Consider the following 21,883-nt stretch of genomic DNA (forward strand, 5'->3'; position numbering starts at 1 on the left):
TCATTTCAAAAGAAAAGGATTCCTTTTGTTGTTCTTCAAAATGTCACAGACACTGCAAGAAATTCCAGGTGTGTTGAAACTTGTGAAAATCTGAAAACATTGTTACAAATTTTATGTAAAAGCTGCCCTGAGAACTAGATAATGGCTTTGGAGACTTCGGGGTCCCTCTTGAGTGCTCAGAGGTACTCTTGACTCTCCACAGTATCACCGTGTAAAAGGCAAGCTTAGTCGGATGATGGATTTGGAATCCAGCTGACATCGCCCAAGTGACCTGCCAGATTGGCTCAAGTAGAATCAACTGATAGGAGGACAATTTCTCATCTCTAATCCCCTTCCCAGGACAATGCATAATTTCCGACCTTCCTTATTCTCTTCTTTTCCAGAACTGTTCTTTGAAATCAAATATATCTGAGCTCTACCCCAATTCTGCCACTCACCATGCGATCTTGGGAAATTCCCTAGTCTCTGAGACTCAGCCTCTTCATCTATAAAATGGAGTAAATATAGGCTCTAACTCATAGGAATATAATCTGGATTAGGCGGACATAGCATGTAAAAAAGACAGGACATGGTATGAGATAAGCACAAAACCAATGTCAGCAGCTATTGTCATTTCTTTAAAATCATTTACATCTTTATTGCTTATGTTAAGCACATTCTTGAAAACTAGCTGTTCTAGAATTTCAAAAACTCTCTCAATGTTCTACTGAAGTTTTAGTTTGCATCTGGATCAATAACCCAGCTAGAGAGTACAATTCTAATTTCCATTTCTTGATGCTTTCAAATCTCATGTTTGGGGAGGACAGAATACCAGTGAAGTTCCCTTTGGGAGAATTGACCTGGAAGGTGACAATCGGATCAACAAAAACCAGTGGGCAGAATAACAAGACTTGGAAAGCTATGGCCCATGGGCTAAATCTGTCATTTTACCTGTTTCTGTAAATAAAGTTTTATTGGCATGCCTGGGTGGCTCAGTCTGTTGAGCATCCAACTCTTGGTTTTAGCTCAGCTTAGCTTAGTTTAGGTCACAACCCATGATTACATGGGATGTGAGATCAAGCCCCATGTCAGGCCCCACACTCATTGGGAGTCTGCTTGAGATTCTCTCCCTCTGCCCTTCCTCTCCACTCATGTTCTCTCTCTCTCTCAAATAAATAAATAAACTTTTTTAAAAAATGAAGTTTCATTAGAACACTTTAATGCTCATAATTTAAATACTGTCAAGTTGCTTTCATGCTACAATAGCAAACTTGAGTGGTTGCCACCATGAGTTTATGGTCCACTAACCACTACCTACAAATGTAGACCAAAGGGTACCTGATTGGGAAAGTAAAGGCAAAGGGAGGAGGTTCTTACAAAGAAACAAAGCTCCCAAATCATCTTCAGAACTCCTATGTATTATCCCAAGCTCCATCTTGATACCTATATGGAGAAGGAATCTATCTAACACTAAAGAGAAAGGAACAGGCAACTATCGATGGGAGAAAAATGAAGATTTTAAATTATAAATGATTGTGTACGTTGTTCTTTTCTTCACTTCCCAAGGAAGAAGAATGCTACATCCCAGCCCAGGGACCTGCTCTCTTGTGCAGGATTCAGGTACTGCACAGCGACTGAAGGAGGAGAAATCAACTTCTCTTGCTTCCCTGCCAGATCCCCCAAATCCTGACAGTTAGTTGATCTATGCAATTAAGAGTTTAAAGTCAAAGAAGAGAGTAGAGAGAGGAGAAACTGGATTGCATGGTATGGGGCCTATTAATAGTTTATAGGTGAGAAGAACAGTCACTGGTTTTCTGGATGAAACAACCCTTTGGCTATTTGAGACAGTCCAGCAAAAGTATAGATCACTTTACAAATATTCCAGGTTTTTACACTTTCCTTGGTTTGAATGCCATTCTGTGTCAGAGTTTTTTTTTTTTTGTTTTTTTGTTTTTTTGTTTTTTTTTACTTATTTGAGAGAGGGAAAGAGCACACAAGTTGTGGTGGTGAGGAGCAAAGGGCAGAGGGAGAAGGAGAAGCAGACTCCCTTCTGAACAGGAAGCCCAACATGAGACTCAATCCCAGAACCCCGGGATCATAACCCAAGTCAAAGGCAGCCACTTAACAGACTTAGCCACCTAGGTGCCCCACATATGGCCATTTTTGACTCACTTTTAATTTTACATATGGATATCATTATAGAAGATGCATTAAAGGTTAGAATAGAATTATAGAGTGTTTTAGAGAAAATAAGAGGAAACAACTAATGTCTGTGAAGGCAAGAGAAGTTTTCAGAGATGACTCTTGATCTTAGTCTTGAAATAATCATAGAGACCCACCCAAATCACAAGGTCATAAATGGTGTGAAATACACAAGCCTGAGCTGAGGCAGGACTTGAGGGGAACCACACGTCCTCTATAGCTGAAGAATAGTGGCCCCTCTAGAAATACTGACATTCCATTGAACCCTCGCTACCATCTGGCAAGGTGGGCATTATGATTGTGACTTTCATGGATGAGGACACTAAGATGTCTTGAGGATAAATAGATTTGACTAAAATTACACAGTTTGATGGAGTGCCATTATTTGTAGCCCATTAGTATTGTATAAAAAATGATCTATTTGTTAGCAGTTTCCTAGGTGTTAATTACTGAATGGTGATTATCTGGACAACACTAAAAATGCAGACAGTCTGGATATTCTTTAATATTCATCTACCTTTTTTGGAGTTTTGTGGAAAGAATCTTAGGGATGAGAGGCAACCTTTCTGTTTCAAAATCCTTAACAGATTTTTTAACTATTTAATCCCAAGATTCCGCATATTATTGCCCAACTGTTTTCTATCTAAAATCTAAACTAAATGAAATAATTTAGGCCAGTTATACAGGAAACTAGTCTTGCTTGTCATTCTAAATTCAGCAACATTGCTATATGACTCCAGGATACCCACTTTCCTGCTGGATGATGTTACATATTAATCAAAATCTGAGAAAAAATGTAAAATAGGGGTTTGCTGCTAGCTTATTGCCACATTCAGTTCACATCTCTATTTCACTTAGGTATCCCCTTAAAAGGACAGTGCTTACCAACTTTTTATTGAGAATGGATGTAATAAGTCATTCAAAGAAAAGCAAAATTGACTGATACTAGTATGACTATACTAATGTGTTCTCTCTTTATTTACTTTATAAAGAGCGAGCCAACATGGAAGCCAAAAGAATAATTTTATAATTTTGAGATTTATGGTTATACCGAAGGAAGTATTTTCACAGGGTAAGTGTTAAATTAGCATCCCCTGAAATGACAGTATATTATTAACTTCCTATTAATTCATGAGTAAGGTCTCATAATATCAAATGATCATTCAATCAATCATTCAAATATACTTATTGAGCATCTATTGTTATAGGGGCTAAGAATGCATTACTAGCAAAGCAAAGCCCTTGCCTTGTGTTGTGTATATTTTAGTGAATAAAAGTTAACACTCAGTTAGTGCTTACTGTGAGTTCTCTTTTAAACCCTCTGCATGCCTGATGTCATTGATTTCTTTCATAACATCCTAAGCTATAGGTACTATTATTATCACTTCCCCTTTATCCTGGAGAGAACTGCAGCCCAGAGAGTTTGAATAATTCGTCCATGATTACATAGCCAGAAGAAGTTAAGGACAAAATATGGCCTGGAAGGAAGTCTGACACTGTAGATTACACTGTTAACTGCTATACCTTACAATGGATTCAGATGAAAATACTAAATAATTTAAAAAAAAAAAAGGAAAAGAAAAAAAAAAAGCCAACAGGTAGGTATAATTTGGAACTAACACATTACCATTTTCTTTTGACTTCAATTATCAAGAATTTATTTGTGACAAATTACTTTTTTTCTTTATCTGTATGTTTCCCACTGTAATGAATATAAACTTGAGTTTGCATTTCAATATTCTCTCCCTCTCTCTCTCACACACAGATAATTCCACTTTTTCTTAATCTAGTCATCAAATTGAAAATTAGACATTTATATAACATGTATATTGATTTAGTCCAATTTTATTATCCAAAATTGCCTTCATTAAGGTAAAATAAGTTATAATACAACTCCTGCTGGTTATATACAATCCAAAAAAAAAAAAATCTAAAACCCAAAATTTATTTCTGCTCAGATTATTCTCTACATAACAGGTAGTTTCCATTCTACCGCAGCGCAGAAGAGGCAAATTCTTAAATGTACTAGAAAGAACTCTTTTTAAACGTCCATTTTCAAACAGAAACTTGACGATGGAAACCCTTTTTAATTTTCCCCTTCACATTAAGTTTGCCATTCCAACTGTGTGTCAAGAATTTAATTGCAGCATGAAATTAACCAGTTATAAAATACTGTACTTGTGCCCTTGCCTTCCAAAGCAGAAGGCACTAAATAATTTGCTTAATGGCCTCTAACATGAGACCTCAATTTAATAAGCAAAGTGCCCTTACTTGTTGGATAAATTCCTGATGAGAAATGCTCAGTGTATAATCCATCAAAACATCAGTAGATGAAGCACATACCTTCACAAGCACCATATTCACAGACAATGAAACAACTAAAATAAAAGTAAAAATTCTGATATGCCAAACTGACTAGTTTGAAATAAACCATTGGGGTGATGTGCATTAGTATGAATGTTCCTGCTGCCTCCTCCTAAGGCTGTGTAGCGTTCTGCTTCATTGGCTCCATAGTGGGAGGGACATGGTCATTCCATTGACATGAACTTGCCAAGCACCTTGTGTATTTCTCTCTCCTTTTCATGAAAGTTTTCTCCATGAAAACTATTATTGAAGTTGCCAAAATTTGGTTACTAGAAAAGCAATGTTACTATACCAATTAAGTGCCAGTTTAGACATGCAATTTTTCGTATGATGGCAATAGCTTCCAATTGTTTTTGGTTTACTTTATTAAAAACTGCAAGGATTATTTTAATGACTCTTAAGCATTTTGCAAACTTACTTATAAATTGAGAGACTGAAGAAGAAGGAAAAAAAAGTCTGGCATTTCAGTGACCTGGCTAAGATTTTGTTGACCTCTACTCTCCCTTTTCATTTTTGTCTTTACTTTAGATCTAATTTATTTCTACCTAATGCTTTGGTTTTAGAAAGACCAAGTCCTGACCTGACCACATATAAATATAGGCAGTATAAATATCATTAGTGCAACAGTAGTCAACGCAATTATTTATATTTACCTGTCTAAACTATAAAAGTCAAGCCTGAGGGCTTTAAAATTCCCTCAAATTATAATTTCCTCTTTTTTGGGGCCTCATTTTATATTTATTCTATGTTTCTAATAAAATATCAAGCGAGCATAACTCTTGTTCTCAAAGGTCATTATTCAAAAATTTAAAATCTTCATATGCTAATATACAAGCCATATACAACAGAGGACTCTTCCTACAGTCTATATGAATTTGAGTTGTGTTATTTATGTGGTTATTTGCTTTGCCCAGGAATTATAATTAGGGTTTGAATAATACAAATTGAGGCTGAGAACATTTAGGGAAAGTGTACAAATGAGATGTTTGATTAATCTGAAGTACTTATACTTGAGAAAAAAATAATTTAATGAAAACTTTAATTAATTCATTGTCTCCCTATCATTTTTTCATACAAAGTAACATTTCCTTAGTTCATTTCTTCAGTCTCTCCTAATGAATATGAAAAGGGTGAAGGAAATTCTCTTTTTCTCCAAAGTTCAGATGTGAATGCAAACAAAAATGGAAAAAAATGTTGATTTTGAGATCTATCAGGTCTGATCTTAAATACATTTGACTGTACAAGGTGTTGAAAGTAGCAGGTATATCTACTACATACTATTTCTTGTATGAATACATTGCAGAATACATTGCATCCTTTTCAGGAACTAACTGGGGTGCCTGAGTGGCTCAGTCGTTTAAGCATCTCACTCTTGGTTTCAGCTCAGGTCATGACCTCAGGGTTGTGAGATCAAGCCCTATCTCTGGCCTGAGCTGGACATGGAGCTTGCTTAAAGTTCTCTTTTTCCCTCCACACCCCACGCCCCCAAGCATGCTTTCAAAAAGAACTAACAAATCATGCTAGTTGGCACATGAAAATAGTTTTATTGCATCAGGTTGATCATTTTGAGACTGTTCATTAAAATGGGGTTTCATCTGTGTGACTGAGGTCATATAACAAGCATACATTATTAAAGAACATCATTAAAAAATAAACATGCATACATTTGTCTAGGAGAAAATCTAGCCAGGATGTGAGGGATTTTACCAGTCCTCTACATGTTTACTGAGGCCATTTCGGTTTTTCCCCCAGCTTATCTTCCAAGAGCTCACACATGCCATCAAACCTGAACTGAGTTTCTCATTCAACTCTGGGGTGACAGAGGTCAGTCTGTTTTCATGTTAACTAAATCACAGTCTGTTCCAAATCAAGATTGCCAATTGTGTTAAATTAAGGATAGAGGTTCTTTGCTGAAGGCAACTTACATGGGGGACTGTAGAAGCTGACTTCCTTTTAGAATTCTAAGTCACATTGAAACAGAAAGGCCTGGGCAGATAGGGTCACAGAATTAATGATAAATCCACAAGCGGTCTTCCTCCCTAAAACCCAATACCTTCATAATCTTTCATTCCTCCACCTTAACGTAATCATACAACAGCTCAGGCTTAGGATTTCCACTTCGTTTCAAAATGCTCCCTTCCATGCATGGTACGTCCTCAGAGAATTTTTAATCTCGTAATAAGTGGTAGAATGTTTTCCCTTACACTTTGGGTTCAAAAGCTGGTGCTTTTATTTTCAGGCTGTATAAGAAGCCAAAGGACTTCTTCAGAATAATTATGTGATGTCGACTCAAACCAAAGAACCTCACGAGGACATACTATATTGTGCCTTTAAAAAGTATCTGTTGATAATGATGAAGGCTTCTGATAGTGAGCCACGGGGAGGGATATTAGTCATGGTAGCTATCATTAAATAGAATTGTTCATGGGTGGAACCCAGACTAAGATGCTGTAATTAAAATATTCATGGAGGTATTTAGTTACTCCATTTTCCCTTCCCTTTTATCCTCTTTGTCTTGTGCCTGTTTTCCCATGATGGATATGTCTGTGCTACACTAATGTCCTCATCTGACTTTGCAAACTCTGTATTGACTATCCCTTCCTGGTAGTATTTTTAGCTGACAGTTTTGGCAATGGGATTTAGTTGGATTGCTTCCTGCTGGTTTGTTTTTGGTGGATGGGTTGGCAGTGTAGTTGTCTATTGCTTATCTCTCTAGTTGTCTGTCCTTTTTCCCTGTAGGTGGTAGTGTTCATTCGGACAGACATCATTCCTCTCCTTCACCTGTTTAGTCTAGTCTAACCCTGTGGAAAAAATTCGTCATGAGTCAGGAGAAATTCAGCATGGCATGTATTATTGGTATTGTGATTTGAGTGGCAGCCGACTAACACTTAAGGAACAATTTATCTACCTGAATTGGACTAGACATCACTAATGCACATGGCAGATTGATTGTACAGCTTTAGTGGACGTATTCTTTATTAATGAGATTCAGCATGATTTGCTAAAAAGGCTTTTACTGGGCAGTCATTTTCTGCCCCTCCCCCATCTCTCTTTATCCCATTTAATCTGTTGAACCATGTACCATGTTTTGAAACTGTTTCTCCTCTCTACTTTTATTTGAAATACCTAGGCTTTTTAAATAATGGTGCACAAACCGAGCAGAGTACACATATACACATATACAAACCAAATTAGAATTGAAAAGTATTATGAAACACAGGAAGTAAGGAGATAAATCTAAATCCTAAGAAGTTATTAAGAATAAATATAAGGAAAATTATATGGAAAAAAAGAATCTGAGAATAAAACTTGGTATTTCAAAGAACTGATTTCTAGAAATGAATGCATCTGCATTAACTGAGGTCTAAAGCGCATGGAATTTCTTCCTAAATAAGACGTGATATTTGTATTGATCTCTGTAAGCTGAGGGTTGGGCGCTGCTGAGGTTTTGGGATTCAAACAGAGCTCAATAAAAATCCAGAGAAAAGTCACAACCTACTCATCTCTTAACCCTTTGTTTCATTATCCAGAGTCTAGTACGCAGAGGAGAATAATTACACTAATTGCAATGAATTTTTTCTAAAACACTTTTGAGTTTGCTTTCTATATAATTTCATACCTTTGCCTTCTATATAATTTCATACCAAGTATGGAAGGATGATAAAAAAAGGAAGCCATCCCCTTTCTCCTGAGAGAAGACTCTGTAGGTATGCTGATCACTATAAAGATATCTCCCCATCATTTAAAAAACAAAAAACAAAAAACAAACAAAACAAAAAACCTCCATTACTGTTCATTTTTTTGTTAATCTCAAAATGACATCTCTTCCCAAAATAAAGTAAAATACCAGCTGCTGGAAAAGCAACATTTCCTTAAAAACGATCTATAAAATAACTTGTTTGACAAGTCATTTTCAGTTCTGTTTGTCATTTCTCCCCAAAACAAATACTATTTCAGTTGTGTATTAGAACAGGCATTTTAAAAAATTATATGTGACAATGTAACAACAAGCATCCTAGGAGGTCAAGAATCCCAGTAGGAAAATTCTTAAAGTCTCCCGTCTCTCCATGCAATTCTGGTTCTCTTCAAAAAGAGCTGGAGAGATCAGAGTTACAATTACCACGTCAACTAGCATGAAAGAAGAGCTCTTTCTCCATGCATAGGGCAGTTAAGCGCTATTGTGGGGCTAACCTTCCCCAGAATCCTCAAACCAATAAGAAGCTGAAACCTTTTAGCATGTAAATGAAATGTTGAAAGTAAGATTGTTCTCCAGAGGAGAAATCAAACCGTCTTAAAACAACAACAATAACAAAAAGAACAAAAAATATTTTAGAATGTCGCTCTTGTTGACATCAAGTAGTTGTCATTTTATCTTCATGAGTCATGATTTCTTTTTCAGTTTACCTTTAAACTAAAAGTTATGGCAGTTTTACAGAAAGAATGCATTTCCATGAAAAGAATAAAAATGTAGTAGCTCCTTTGTCAAGAGGAAAAACTTTGAGGGTAGTTCCCTGAAAATATCTGGAAATTCATTAGTCAATTACATTTTAAAAACTAACATACTATACCAGTTTATTTACTATTCCCTTGGGAAATCCATTGTCAGCACACCAAGCGAGTTCGAAGCAATTTGATTTACAAATGTTTCAAAACCTGCTATGCTCAAGGGACAGTTTCTCTGCTCTTAGAAGCCGGTTTAATAATTAAAACTAAAATCACCACTTACTGCAACCTTTTGAATCTATTTGAATGTCAAAATTCTATCAGCCCTCATATAACTTGAACAACTTTAGGAAAAAGAACAAAAATGTGTGCACATCAAGAAGATGAAACAGATTGATAAAGGAGGAAATTCACATTTGGGGGCCTGAGTACACTTGTCATTTGCAAATGCTCAAAGCTCACAACTTCTCAAAGCTAACAACAAAGCTAACTTGTTTCTTTCCCTGTGTTGCTTTCTACCCTAAAGGGAGGCAGAACCTTTTTGGACATGGTATCATGTCACTATTAATATAAGCACATTATGTAATAAAGATGAAGGTGAGAATGATGATGGTAAAAGCAGTAATAGTAATAATAATACTAATTCTAACAACAGTATCAATTACCAGTTCTAAACAGCAACAATGTGCTGGCTACTCCACTAGTTGCTTCAAGTGTCTTGTATCTTTATTTCTCTGAACAATACAAAAAAGTGAATATTGTTATTTCTAATTACCAAATGAATAAACTTAACCTTAAGAGTTAAGGGACTTTTTTGGGTGCCTGGGTGGTTCAGTTGGTTTAAGCGACTGCCTTCAGCTCAGGTCATGATTCTGGAGTCCAAGGATTGAGTCCCACATTGGGCTCTCAGCTCCGCAGGGAGTCTGCTTCTCCCTCTGACCTTCTTTCCTCTCATGCTCTCTCTCACTCTCTCTTTTTCTCTCAAATAAAAAAACTTAAAAAAAGAAAAGAATTAAGGAACTTTTTTACGGGTCTCACGGAGGCTGGGAAAGATAGTTACTCATCCCACTTTTGTCTGTGTCCCAGGATTTTTCTACTACTCAGTTATGCTCCCCTGCACCCCACCCCCAAACACAGTGTTACTCTAATTTGTCTTTTTACAATGAGATAATCATCTGCTGGTTTGTTGTCATACCCAAGAACAGAAAAAGTGCCTAGTGTGCATCAGTTAACAAACTAATTATCTATGTCTCTGTCATTGTAATAAGGTAGTAAGTGGATATTACCAATGTTAATAATTGAATCAACCCATCCTCGGAGCATTTTATTTCTCTTCAAATTTACCAAGTATTAGGCAGGCCTACACCTACATGCCTTTTGTCTTGATTCTTAGATGATAAGACTAGGGCTTGTTATCTCTGCACTAAACTGGAAAGTGTCTGAAAGTGGATCATGTCGCTCTCAGAATCAAGATCACTAACTCCACTAACTCTGCACAATAGAGAGACCTCAAGGCAATTGTTCATTCACTGTGGTTAATCTGTGGCACTTGCTCTCCTCTGAATAAACACTTAAAAAAAAAAAATCTGTCCTCAAACTTAAATGCTTGTGTGTCTGTATAACTTTTAGAGTTTTATGAAAGTATTTCAAACTTCTATAAAATTATGCTATCTCTCACGTACTAATTATCAAAAAGGAAACATTAATTCTTACAAAAATCAACAAATCATTGGAAGCCTAATGAACATATCAAACTTAGTACATCCAAAATCCTTCTCAGCAAAACCCTTCACCTGCTCTCCTTCCATCCTAGTTCATGGGAACACCATGCTTCCACCTTGTTCTCAACCCCACATGGAATCTGTCACCAAATTCCATCAACTCTGCCTTCACAATGTATCTCCAATTCCACCACATCTCCCCCTGTCCATCTGGTCCGCACCAACATCTCCCTCTTCATAAATGTTTTGTTTTCATAGCCTCCCAATTGATGCTCCAGCTTCTGCCTCCAGCATGACCCTCCTTTTAATTACAGAAGTCAGATAGGGCATTTTTCCTCCCAAAACACTATGATTTCTCATCTCACTTCATTTGAGTAAAAACCAGAGTCCTGACAGTGACATCCATGTCCTGTCGAGATCCAACCTCGTTCCTTCTGACCTCACTTGCCCAGTTCCAGTCACACTCACCTCCGGTCGGCTCCTCCAATGTGCCAGAAAGGCTCCCACCCAAGACATCTTCTCTGGGTGTTTCCTCATCCTAGAACACAGCTTTTTCCCTCAAATGTGACATGCTTAGTGAGCCTTTCCCTGACCAATCTGTGTAAAATTGCCTTCTCCCCAGACCCCTGACCTCCAATGCCCTGCTTTACTTTTCTTCATAGATACATCACATTTTAAGTTACTCTATACTTCACTAGCTTATTGTCTGTCTCCCTCATTCTACCCCCACAAGACTGTAAATCCCACAAAGGCAAACGTTTTCATGACTTCGCCGCTTTATCCCAAGCATCTAGAACAATGCATGCTGTGAAATAGATGTTCAATAAATGCTTATTGAAAAAATTCCTGTGAAAACAAAATAGCTAAGCAACACACATCAACGTCACCCTAATAGGAAATTAAGACGTCTCCTTGGTAATGCTCTTCATTGCTGAACAACCACATTTCTTATTCAACCATCACATTATGCCGAGTGGTATACTTAGCCTCAAATCAAAGACTAAAATGCAATTTACTAATTAAAATAATGAATTTTAAATGCTGGTCTTTTTATTTTTAAAGCATCTTCCTTGTATATCCTATTGAAAGTGGTTCCTTTAAAAAAAAAAAAAAGTAGTCTGCTTTTGTTTTGTTTTGTTTTTTTTTCCCTCTGCTTCCTGGCTGGCTAGTTATATTCATATTCTAGGATGGACATGGATATTTCTCATGTATTTCTAAATATGAGTGTTATTGAGAACAACTTTTAACTAGAGACATGTATTTGAAGCAAAAATCCATTTTTGGGAGGGGGGCTTGATTTTCCTTCTATCAAATCATGATTAAAATTAATTTCAAGGTGACCTATAAATTTATAATGAAGATGTTTTCTTCAGGCTAAGTCAAAGTTGGACTGAGCCTTGGAGCTATTTTATTAGCATACTCAGTCTCTAGCAGTTTCATTTGCTACATTAGACATGTTCTCTTAGCCATATTGCATTTTTAGTAGCTAAAAAATCCTCTGACTCATAGCCTTGCTCTGTAATAATTTCTTTCCCTTATCTGGGTTTTTGAACATTTCACAAAGGCCATGTTTAGTTAAAGATTGAGACTATCCTCTGAGGGCCAGAAGAGTATAAAAAACAGCCCTGGGCTGAAAGCTATTGCCTAATTAATCTATAACCATCTCTAAATATTTAACATTATTTCTAAAAAGAAGATTACCTGAAATTTTCCAAACGGTATCTTTTCGATCATTCGGGTGGCCGTAGGTTGGGATGTTTGGAAGGTCTACTCTTTGCTGCAATTTCCTCAGCATTAGGAAAGCTTAATCCTCATGCGGACTGGCCCATGTGGGGTTATGTTCTGAAAGCCCTCCTCTTGCCAACATCTGTCTATTTATTTCAGATATGGAACACATACTAAGATTCTTAAAATCTACAGTCAGGGCTAGGTCCGGGATCTAATTCAGATTGAAACAAGCACAAACATAAATAGCTCCCAAGAAGGTAGGTGAGGAGGAGAAGGAGGCTTATCTTAAATGAGCCATAAAAGGCCCCTCTTTCTGTGGCTTCTAATCTGTCTCAGCAGGTGACTGAATGAAAAACTTAAAAACCACTTCATTATAAATACAGAGGCAGTATAAATTGTAAAAAGATGAATGCTACTAATGTTTGTATTAATCATATTAGGACTATGGTGACCCTTCCTGAAGATGGCAGGCTAGAAGAACAGATAGCACTTTGATTTGTACAGTGAACAGGCACAAGGGCCAGGATGGACCAATGTGGTGTCCTTAGGCTAAGTGGAGAGAGTTAATATTAATGGGCATAAGTGTTGTCCCTAGATATATGCTCATTAATATTAACTTTCCCCACCAGCACTGAAAAACAAAACAAAACAAAACATGGAACACTTTCAATAAATCAATTTATTTAGGATCAGCCTTGTAGATTTGACTTCTGGCTCAATAAAGAGCAACCAGTGAGGGATGGAGAAGGTGAATTATTGAATTCTGTCTTCTGGTTGTATGGCTCAATGAATAAAAATCTCCCCATACATTTGGTGTTTAACCAAAATTACTCCATTATCTGGATATCTTGTTTATCTTTGAAAAAAAAAAAAGAGAGAGCGAGAGAAAATCTGGATGCATGATTTTAACATAAAAACAAGCAAAGCAGCTTGAGGTCCCTTGAAATGATTAATACAAAAGTGATTGGAATTAATCACAAGCACAAGAGGAAGCTGAAATTAGAGAGGGTTATTAAGATACTGTCTGCTGTTTAATCTCACCCCCTTATCAACACATTAACCTTGTTTTCTCTGCCTGAGTACTGAGTCCTACAGCAAAATTAGGTCAGAAATTCACATCAGATCAGATCAGCTGATGCAGTCCAGCAAGACCCTGACATGCTGCAGATTTGAATTTCATTCTAGATAGGATTATGGCTGAGGGCTTTTTGAGTTTATTTCCTGGGCTCTAAGCATAGGAGCTTTTGCTAACCGTAGAGTGTTTCTACACTGGCTATAGAGTCTTTCTAAATATTTTAAGACTAGATGTAGAATATTTTAGTATTTTCAAGAGTTGACACACTTTGGTTTCTGAACCCTGGTTCATTTAACTGTCCACAACTCAACTGAGCAATGGTGTTTCAACCTCTGTTTTGATATACGAAGAGGGTATTTTATTTTTCTACATGCCTCCAATTAAAATAAACCCAATGAGATTATCTATTCATGACCAAAGTAGGTATTCATATGGCACTGAATGGATAGATCACTCACAAAAATGCACTTCAGCAAATGCTCTCTATTTCCATATAGTCTTGCCACAAATCATGAGGACGATTTCAGAAGCCATAACTACCTAGAGAGGATTTATGTAACTGTTAACATTTCACTTATAATAAGAGTTCTCTGTGTAATTATGTCTTGATTAATCATTTAAAATATTAACCAATTCAAAACCCTGGTATTAGAATCATTTGCTTTTTATATAACAATGTTTTAGAAAAAGAAGAACAAATACTTTCTTTATTTTTATTTTTATTTATTTTTCCTCCATGTTTTAAAGGATATTTAGTAGTCCTTTGTTTCTCTTTGACTAACAGAAATACTGAAACCTTCAAATATAAATAACTTCCATGTACATACTAATATGCAATTGCATGTACTTTTTTAAAGGAGCTGTAAGTAATCTAATTCCATTTCTCACTGTCATTTTAAAGAGGAAATATAACCTCGTATAGATCCCTTGAGGGCATCCACAGGGAACAGAGATGTTCCTAATCAGCCTAAGTAGTCCTTTGTGACAGAATCACTTTGCTCTAGTTGAGAGCTGTCTTCCAGACTTGCAATGTTTGGGAGAATTTCACTAATGTAACATTTGTTTCATTATGGAAAAAAAAAAAAAAACCCAACCCAGTCGGATAACAGAAAACACACTCAGAGAAACATGTACTGGGAACACATTTTCTTGTTGCTTTTTATTAAAGGGATGTTGTCTATATTGTTTTCAAAATTCTGTGGCTAATGGTAAAAGTAGACAGTGTCGGGACAAGCTCCAGAATCCAGAGAGAGAAAAATTCACTTGAAAGGAAGCCTCAAACCTCAGTGTGGTCTTGGTATACCAGATGCTCTTTTGATCGCCTCTCCTCCTCAGTGAATCCTAAATAAGTTTTTACCTATACATAGTGAACTTCCGAAACTGGCCTTATGTTCACAGGCACACACAGGCACTGCCTTTCCAACTTGTCTGTGGCCAGATTCTGTTCTCTTTGGTAAGTTGCCTCCCTTAATGTCTGGTCCTGTGCTGTATCAGCGGTTCAACATCCCCATCATCCCTGTTTCTTAAACATCTCTTTTCACCCCCGCACATGACAAACTAGGTTTCTGTAACCCCCCTCAAGTGAGCTCACTTGTTGGAAGCTGTAGGGTTTGAGTGTTTGTTTTCTTACAGGCTTTTTAATAAAAAGTAAATCTCATTTAACAGTGCCTGCACAAAGCCATTAGGATTTAAAATAGCAGAAACGATGAGCTACTGAAATAATTTTTTCATTTTCCATTAACTTTTCTCCTTTCGGTCTTTCTTTCCCATTTTTTCTCATCAAATGTTATTTGGGGCTGCTTAAAAAAAAAAAAAGCATTAACAGGATCACTGTTTTTATTTATTTAGAATTTTTCCCACAAGCTTTTTAATAAAATCCCATTTGAGAAACGGAAGTAAAGATACCAGAAAGTTAAGAGTGACAGGGGGCTCAAGTTAGTTTAAAAATAAGGAATTGGACTCAGAAAGCTTAAGTGACTTACAACACTGAGAAAGTGATGAGGATATTCTTTTTCTGAGAGCTCAGTGTTTTAAGCCTCCCGGCTTCAGCACAAAAGGCATTTCGGCACATATGTGATCCAGAAGGTCAATCATATGAAATCCTATTTCCATTTTTTAAGCCATCCTTGGCAGTCTGCACATTTCTGAAATTGCAACTGGCATATTTCACAGAGAATTATCATCAATGCCTTTTCAAGGTCAAACATGCCCCATCTTTAGATTTTCAGCATTTATATCCCATATATTAAATCATAGTATATATTTAAGAAGGCATTTGGCAGACATGTTGAAGAATGTTAATTGATTAAGCTATGTTAATTAATGTCATATAGAATTTTGTTTACAACTGGACATAAATTACATGTTAAAAATATTAAAATATGTGTTAAATTTGGATGTGAGTATTCTGCTTCTGTTGCCAACCCTGAAACCCCAAAATGCTTGCATGACCAGAATCTTGCTAGGAGGTTTTAAAAAATATTAAAAGCATATTTTCTATTAATAAAATTGAATTAATTCCAAAAATGTACTACAAGAAGAAAGTAAAAGATCACTGTGCTTTCAATTGTCAGAATCCCATAATACTGGTCACCATATGAACAAAATAAGGTTGATTTGGATGTTACAATGGACACTGAGAGGGGATAACTTAGGAGAACCAGAGTCAGCCCTGGCACAGAGTCACGTGAGATCTTTGGGGCCCTCCTCCTTTCTGATCATTGAATTTTTGGCTCTGCTGATATTTCTCTCTCATACCCCGACCCCCAACAATATCCAGAGATCCATATATTCTCATATTGCACATGGGCCATACTTTTGGGAAAGAAAGACATTTAGAAATCTTAACAATTTAGAAGGTTTTGCTAGCATATTGTCCTTTCCAAAGATGTTTACACTTTCAATTAGGATTCCAGAAAAACATGTGGAGGCACGGGCCTGGGAAAGAGTGTGTAGAGTTACTGATAGAGGGACACATACCACATCTTCAAATCCTATCACATGAACGGCTACAGAAGCAGTAACACAGCAATGTCTGGAATAACATGAACCAGGTTCAGGACCTCGTCCTGACAGTTAGTCATTCATCCAGTCTCATTCAGCCATCCTTACCTTGGGCCATCTTTTCTCCTATGATGGCTGAACAGTCTATGTTTTTTTTTTTCTAAGATGCCTTACATCCTAACCCTCCTGCCTACTCAAATCCATAATCACAGTAATTTTTCCTTTTCGTTCCTAAGCCATTAGCATTTCCCATTCTATTGTAATCATTCATATCAGCAGTTTAAATAAGCTAATTTTCTCTCTTCTTAAAGGATATGTATAGAAAAACAAAGTACCAAAGACCCCACTTTCCACTGCAACCACTCTCCATATTTTTGAATTTCTTTAGGCTTTAAAGTCCTCAAAATAGTTCTCTATATTTTGCTTCACTTCCTTTCTTCCCACTCTCTCATGAATATAATCTCATTGGGTTTTGTCCCTAGCCCTTCACCAAAACTGTTCTTATCAATAACACCAATGTGGGAAGAGGCATCAATTCTCAGGTTTGAACTTAGCTGATCCATTCATAAAAGTCTATTTTCTTTAATCACTTTTCTGACTTCACTCTGAGTTATCACCTTCCTTCATGGTTTCCCCCCTCTCTCACGGCTGTTCTTCCTGGATTCTTCTACTGTTCCTATCATGTAAGCAGTCAGGTGCCCCAGGGAAGGGTCAGGGGTGCTTCTTCCAACCCTCTCTAATTTTAGATTCTAAGTATACTCAACTAAACTCATGCCTTGAAATCTATAGGCTATGATGACCCTCATATTTGTATCTCTACCTTCGATCTTACCATGAATCCTGGATCCAGATTCTCCACTTGAACATCCAAAAAGGCTCACAAAAATGGGATACCAAATCTGAGCTTTTATTCCTTCAACAGTTAGCTCAAACTTCTCATCTCGTCTTTGCCATTTCATTAAATGAAAACATCATTCTTCTCATGTTTCAGGCAAAAGACAAAGCAAAACACATACGCACACATGCACATAAAACAACAACAAAACAAAGTTGAAAGCCATCTTTTTGTTTGTTTGTTTGTTTGTTTTTTCTCTTACTCAACTCCTCTATCTCATCAGTTAGAAAATGTTGATGGTGCCGACAATTTGATCATTTTATGCCACCTTTTCTATTACCACCCAAGTCAAAGTCACCATTATCTCTCGCCTGAATTACTGCAAAGGCTGTATCTCTGGACTTCCTACATTTAGCCATACCCCAACCATCTATTCAACACAGAAGCAAACGTAACCCCAATAAAAATGTTCAGTTAAAGCAGGTCACACCTCTGCTCAAAAATCTTCAGTGAATTTTGTTTTCTCCTTCAGAATAATACACAAAAGCTTACAAAGCTCTCCATTATCTGGTGGCCTTCTACCAGTCTAGACTTACATCCCCCCACTCCTTGCCTTGGTCACTGTGTGACACCCTGTCCTCTGCTTGGAACACATCAAACTTGCTAGTCCCTCTGCCTAGAATTCTCTTCCTGCCAATAGCCATATACCTCAAATTTTTGGCAGCACTTTTCCAATGTCTCAAACATCATTTAAGGAGCCTTCCCTGGGCTCTGTTTTTATCTCCTTTACCAAGTTTGTTTTACCACCTGTTATATATATTTATACATAATTATGTTTAGTGTTGTTGCTTCTCTTAGAATGTAGCTTCCTTATATCAGGAACTTTGTTCTATTCATTGCTGTCTCCTCAAGGTCTTAGCCTGACACTTAGCAAAATTTTAAGATGTATTTCTCCAATCAATTAATACATTTAACAGCAAATGTTTATTGAAAAATCGACCTGCTTTAGATCCTGTTGAAAGAACTGTATAGAAAAACAGGATTATTCTGCTCATGAAACTTACACTGTAGCTTGGATATCAGCAGTCATGGTGCCTATTACATGCATTGTTTGCCTCTGGCCTTGAATCTTCTTGACCTCAGATGTGAGGTGTCGTATCTATCTGACCTGGATCAGTGTCATTTCTTATGACCAGGATTAAATCTCTTTGTCTGATCCTTATTTCAGGGAGGAGTCAGAATTCAATTTGAAGATCAGTCCACTGTCTTAATATCTTTAGATAGAACCCTTCTAAAGGTTGTTGATGAAAGACAGAAGTTAATAGCACAGTGATAAGCACACTTAAGTACTTGAAAAATCTAATGAAACTTCTGCAGATAATTCTATTTTTAAGGTTAAAAGAAAGAAAGAATGATTGAGTTTTAATGCCAAGATCAGGAAAACTTTCATTTTAGAGATGAAGCTGTTTTAGAAGACAATGTGGGTTATCCTTTTTGTTATGAATTTTAGAAAACCCAGTCTCATAAAAGCAAAATGCTTGCATACACAGAGAAGCCCATCTGAATTACTTCCCAAGGGGAAAAATTGTCCTGAAGAAAGGGTGTTTAGTATATTCTAGAAGGGAATCACTGATACCAACTAAAATTGGGTAGAAATAAAAAAATAACATAGTCCCCAACAACGTATTGGCTTAAATGTATGCAGTCATGACAATGTTTATCAAATATGTAATTTTGCAAACATTTTTATACCTGGTGATGCATAGATTTCCATTTTAATAGTCCAAAATAAAAAGATAACACTCTTTCAAAATAATTCTCTATAACAATTCCTTTTTTGGTTTCCAATTCTCTCTCTCTCTCTCTCTCTCAAACCTCTCATATGAAGTTATTTGCCATTAAATGATTAAAGTAGTGAATCCTTATCTAGTTTCATTATAAGAATAAATAGTTCATTAAAATAATAATTTCTTTTCCCTAACATCATATTGTTTGTTCACAGAGAGTAAGTAAAGTATTAATGTCCGATTAGATGAAAAATCCACCAAATATCCAAATAGCTTAACTAATATTATTTCATATCCAGCTAATTGATATGGATTAATTTTCCAAATTTTGAATCATCACACTTAGTAAATAGATATTATTGAAGAAATAAGACTTTGTATAACACAATATGCCTCTACCAGTACCCCTATTGTGCGTGCACACACACACACACACACACACACACACACACACAAACACATACGCCGGAAACACTATGACGTTCTTTGGAAAATCAAAAGATGTATATCCTTCTTTGGGTTTCAGTGCCCCAGGAAATTTAGCCTCAATTTGGAAGCTGTAATCTGGCACTTATTTGCTTGTAGCTATAGGTTTTACAGTATAAAAGTCATTTCATTTCAAAAAACCTGGGGCACTTGGTACCAGACAAGATATGTAATAGTCATAAAACTGCACAGAGAGCACACTGAGGGTTCCCCCTGCCTTCAGAGACTCATATGATTCTAATTATCGATGAGTCTTTTTATAATCTAAGAAGATGCACTATTATAAAGTAAGAACTATAAACAAAGACCATTAACAAAGGTGGAGTCTTTCGTCAAACATCGACTCTGAAAATGTTTATGTGTTCCCTTGGGCTTTTATCAAGAGGTTGTTTTGTATGAGTTTTTATTAAAGAAAACTGAATTCTTTCCCAGTCCCAGATGTACTTCCATATGCACAACACACCAGTAAATAACTTCTGTTAACTAAGGCAAGAGTCCTGTAAGTCAGATGAATTGTGTTTCTGTTATAGTTGAGGTGCCAATTTCACGGTCTCACCCAGCCTAATTGTGGTAAACACACTTCCTGACCAGGTGACAACATCATAATCTTTGCAGAACTGACCAATTTCCTTGTGTATGCAAGATTCAGAATACTTTGTTTATATTTACCGTTTTATTGCTTCTTCTTGTCTTCGGCGTTTTTCATTCTTCTCCTTCAAGTAGGCCAGGTTGGTTTCATTTCTCAAGCGGTCATTCTCTCGCGCAATGTCTGATGCATTCTGAATAACCAAGCCATCATAGGCCTTCATCCCCATATCCTCAATATATTGGAGAAATGTGTCCAAAGGGTCTTCCTCAGGATTAGAGCTCATCATCTTGGAGGGTATCATGTAAAAAGGAACACTTCCTGTAAGATGAGAACACATTTTACCTTTATCAAAGGTGAAGATAAAAAGCAGAGCACCGCATATTCACCCTAATATCTTGTCAGGCCAAAGCTCCAATGATTATGGTAGAATCCATTTAGAGAAAAGGTCTCATTAGAAACTACAAACCATCAAGTGTATTTGAAGTAAATATTAAATGAATGTTGGTGGAGTAGTAAATACTCCCCTCAAACCAATCAAATTAGCACATCAAAGGCCAAATCTCTCACACTGAAAGGTAATATGAGCATACAAACACAGTGTGCCAACATCAATGCTTGGTTTATGTATTTAGCGTCATGATTTTGTTTCTCAGAAATGTGTTCTTATATCAATAAGATATATCCGATCCAAGCTTCATTTATTTCTAATTGCTATAAAGACTTCTCTGCTCAATTTCCAATAGAAAGATATAATTATTTGGAACGAACTTTCTTATTGTGCGTGTTTTCCTTATAATTTTAAAATTAAGATCTACAAACCTAATCCATTTGTGCAAAATATAAGCAGCAATCAAGGAAATACACATTTCTAATATAATTTGTTTTGGAAATAATCCCTTTGTGATCCAACATTATTTCCCAAAATGGTGCTCCATCATGGCTTCCTACTTAATGACTCAAATATCGTAGGTCACCAAGATCACATTAATCCTCACCAGTCTGGTAATTCAAGCAGTAACAACTACAATTATCACTGCTGCATGAAGGTTTAAAAACCCAAACCATAGGACAGATTACTGAAAAACCAAAATCAAATCAAAACACAACAAAACACAAGAATTCCAACCAATACATATGATGCTCACCTACAAAATGATGGAAATAATAACTTCTACCTCCTGCTGATGTAATGATTTAGAGAGGTGTTGCTATAAAAAATTCAGCGTAGAGTTTAATAATAATAAGCATATAATAATGTTAGTTAACATTTTCATAATAAAAGTACAGGTAGAAGATTGGCAGCAGTGGTAATGTCAAATGTGTGTATGTGTATAGATAGATGGGTGATGGAAAACCATCAGGCAATGAAAATCAGGGTGCCCTGAAGTAGAAGAATCCAATGAATCATAGAAATCAATGAAGCCAGGGAATAAAGAAATGGTGATTTAATCAATCAAAAATAAAACTGAAGTTCAATGAATTAATTGCATACAAGATAAGTACTTTACCCTTCTAGCTTGATAAGTCTACTGTCCTCAATCACAACTTCACTGTTGTATAGAAAACTAGTATAATTGTGTCAGATTGTAAAATCAAAAGCAAAATCAATTAACAAGAAAAAATGTTGGCCATTTAAAATTGTAAATTACATTTATATCTTTTATTTTCTTT

General features: G+C 36.3%; 1 protein-coding gene across 2 annotated transcripts in view; it reads right to left on the minus strand.

The window, feature by feature from the left end:
- NYAP2 (neuronal tyrosine-phosphorylated phosphoinositide-3-kinase adaptor 2) overlaps positions 1-20,513 on the minus strand; it is a gene marked incomplete at both ends in the record, with an annotated part of 246,482 nt that extends 225,969 nt beyond the window's left edge. For both annotated transcript variants that reach the window (XM_080799337.1, XM_080799338.1), the window contains one exon: positions 20,293-20,513. In XM_080799337.1, coding sequence (XP_080655463.1) covers positions 20,293-20,513 — 221 coding nt within the window. The remainder of the gene's footprint in view (positions 1-20,292) is intronic.
- Between the last annotated feature and the right edge of the window lie 1,370 nt (positions 20,514-21,883).

This window comes from Martes martes, assembly GCF_963455335.1.
Source record: "Martes martes genome assembly, chromosome: 3".
Lineage (NCBI taxonomy): Eukaryota > Metazoa > Chordata > Mammalia > Carnivora > Mustelidae > Martes > Martes martes.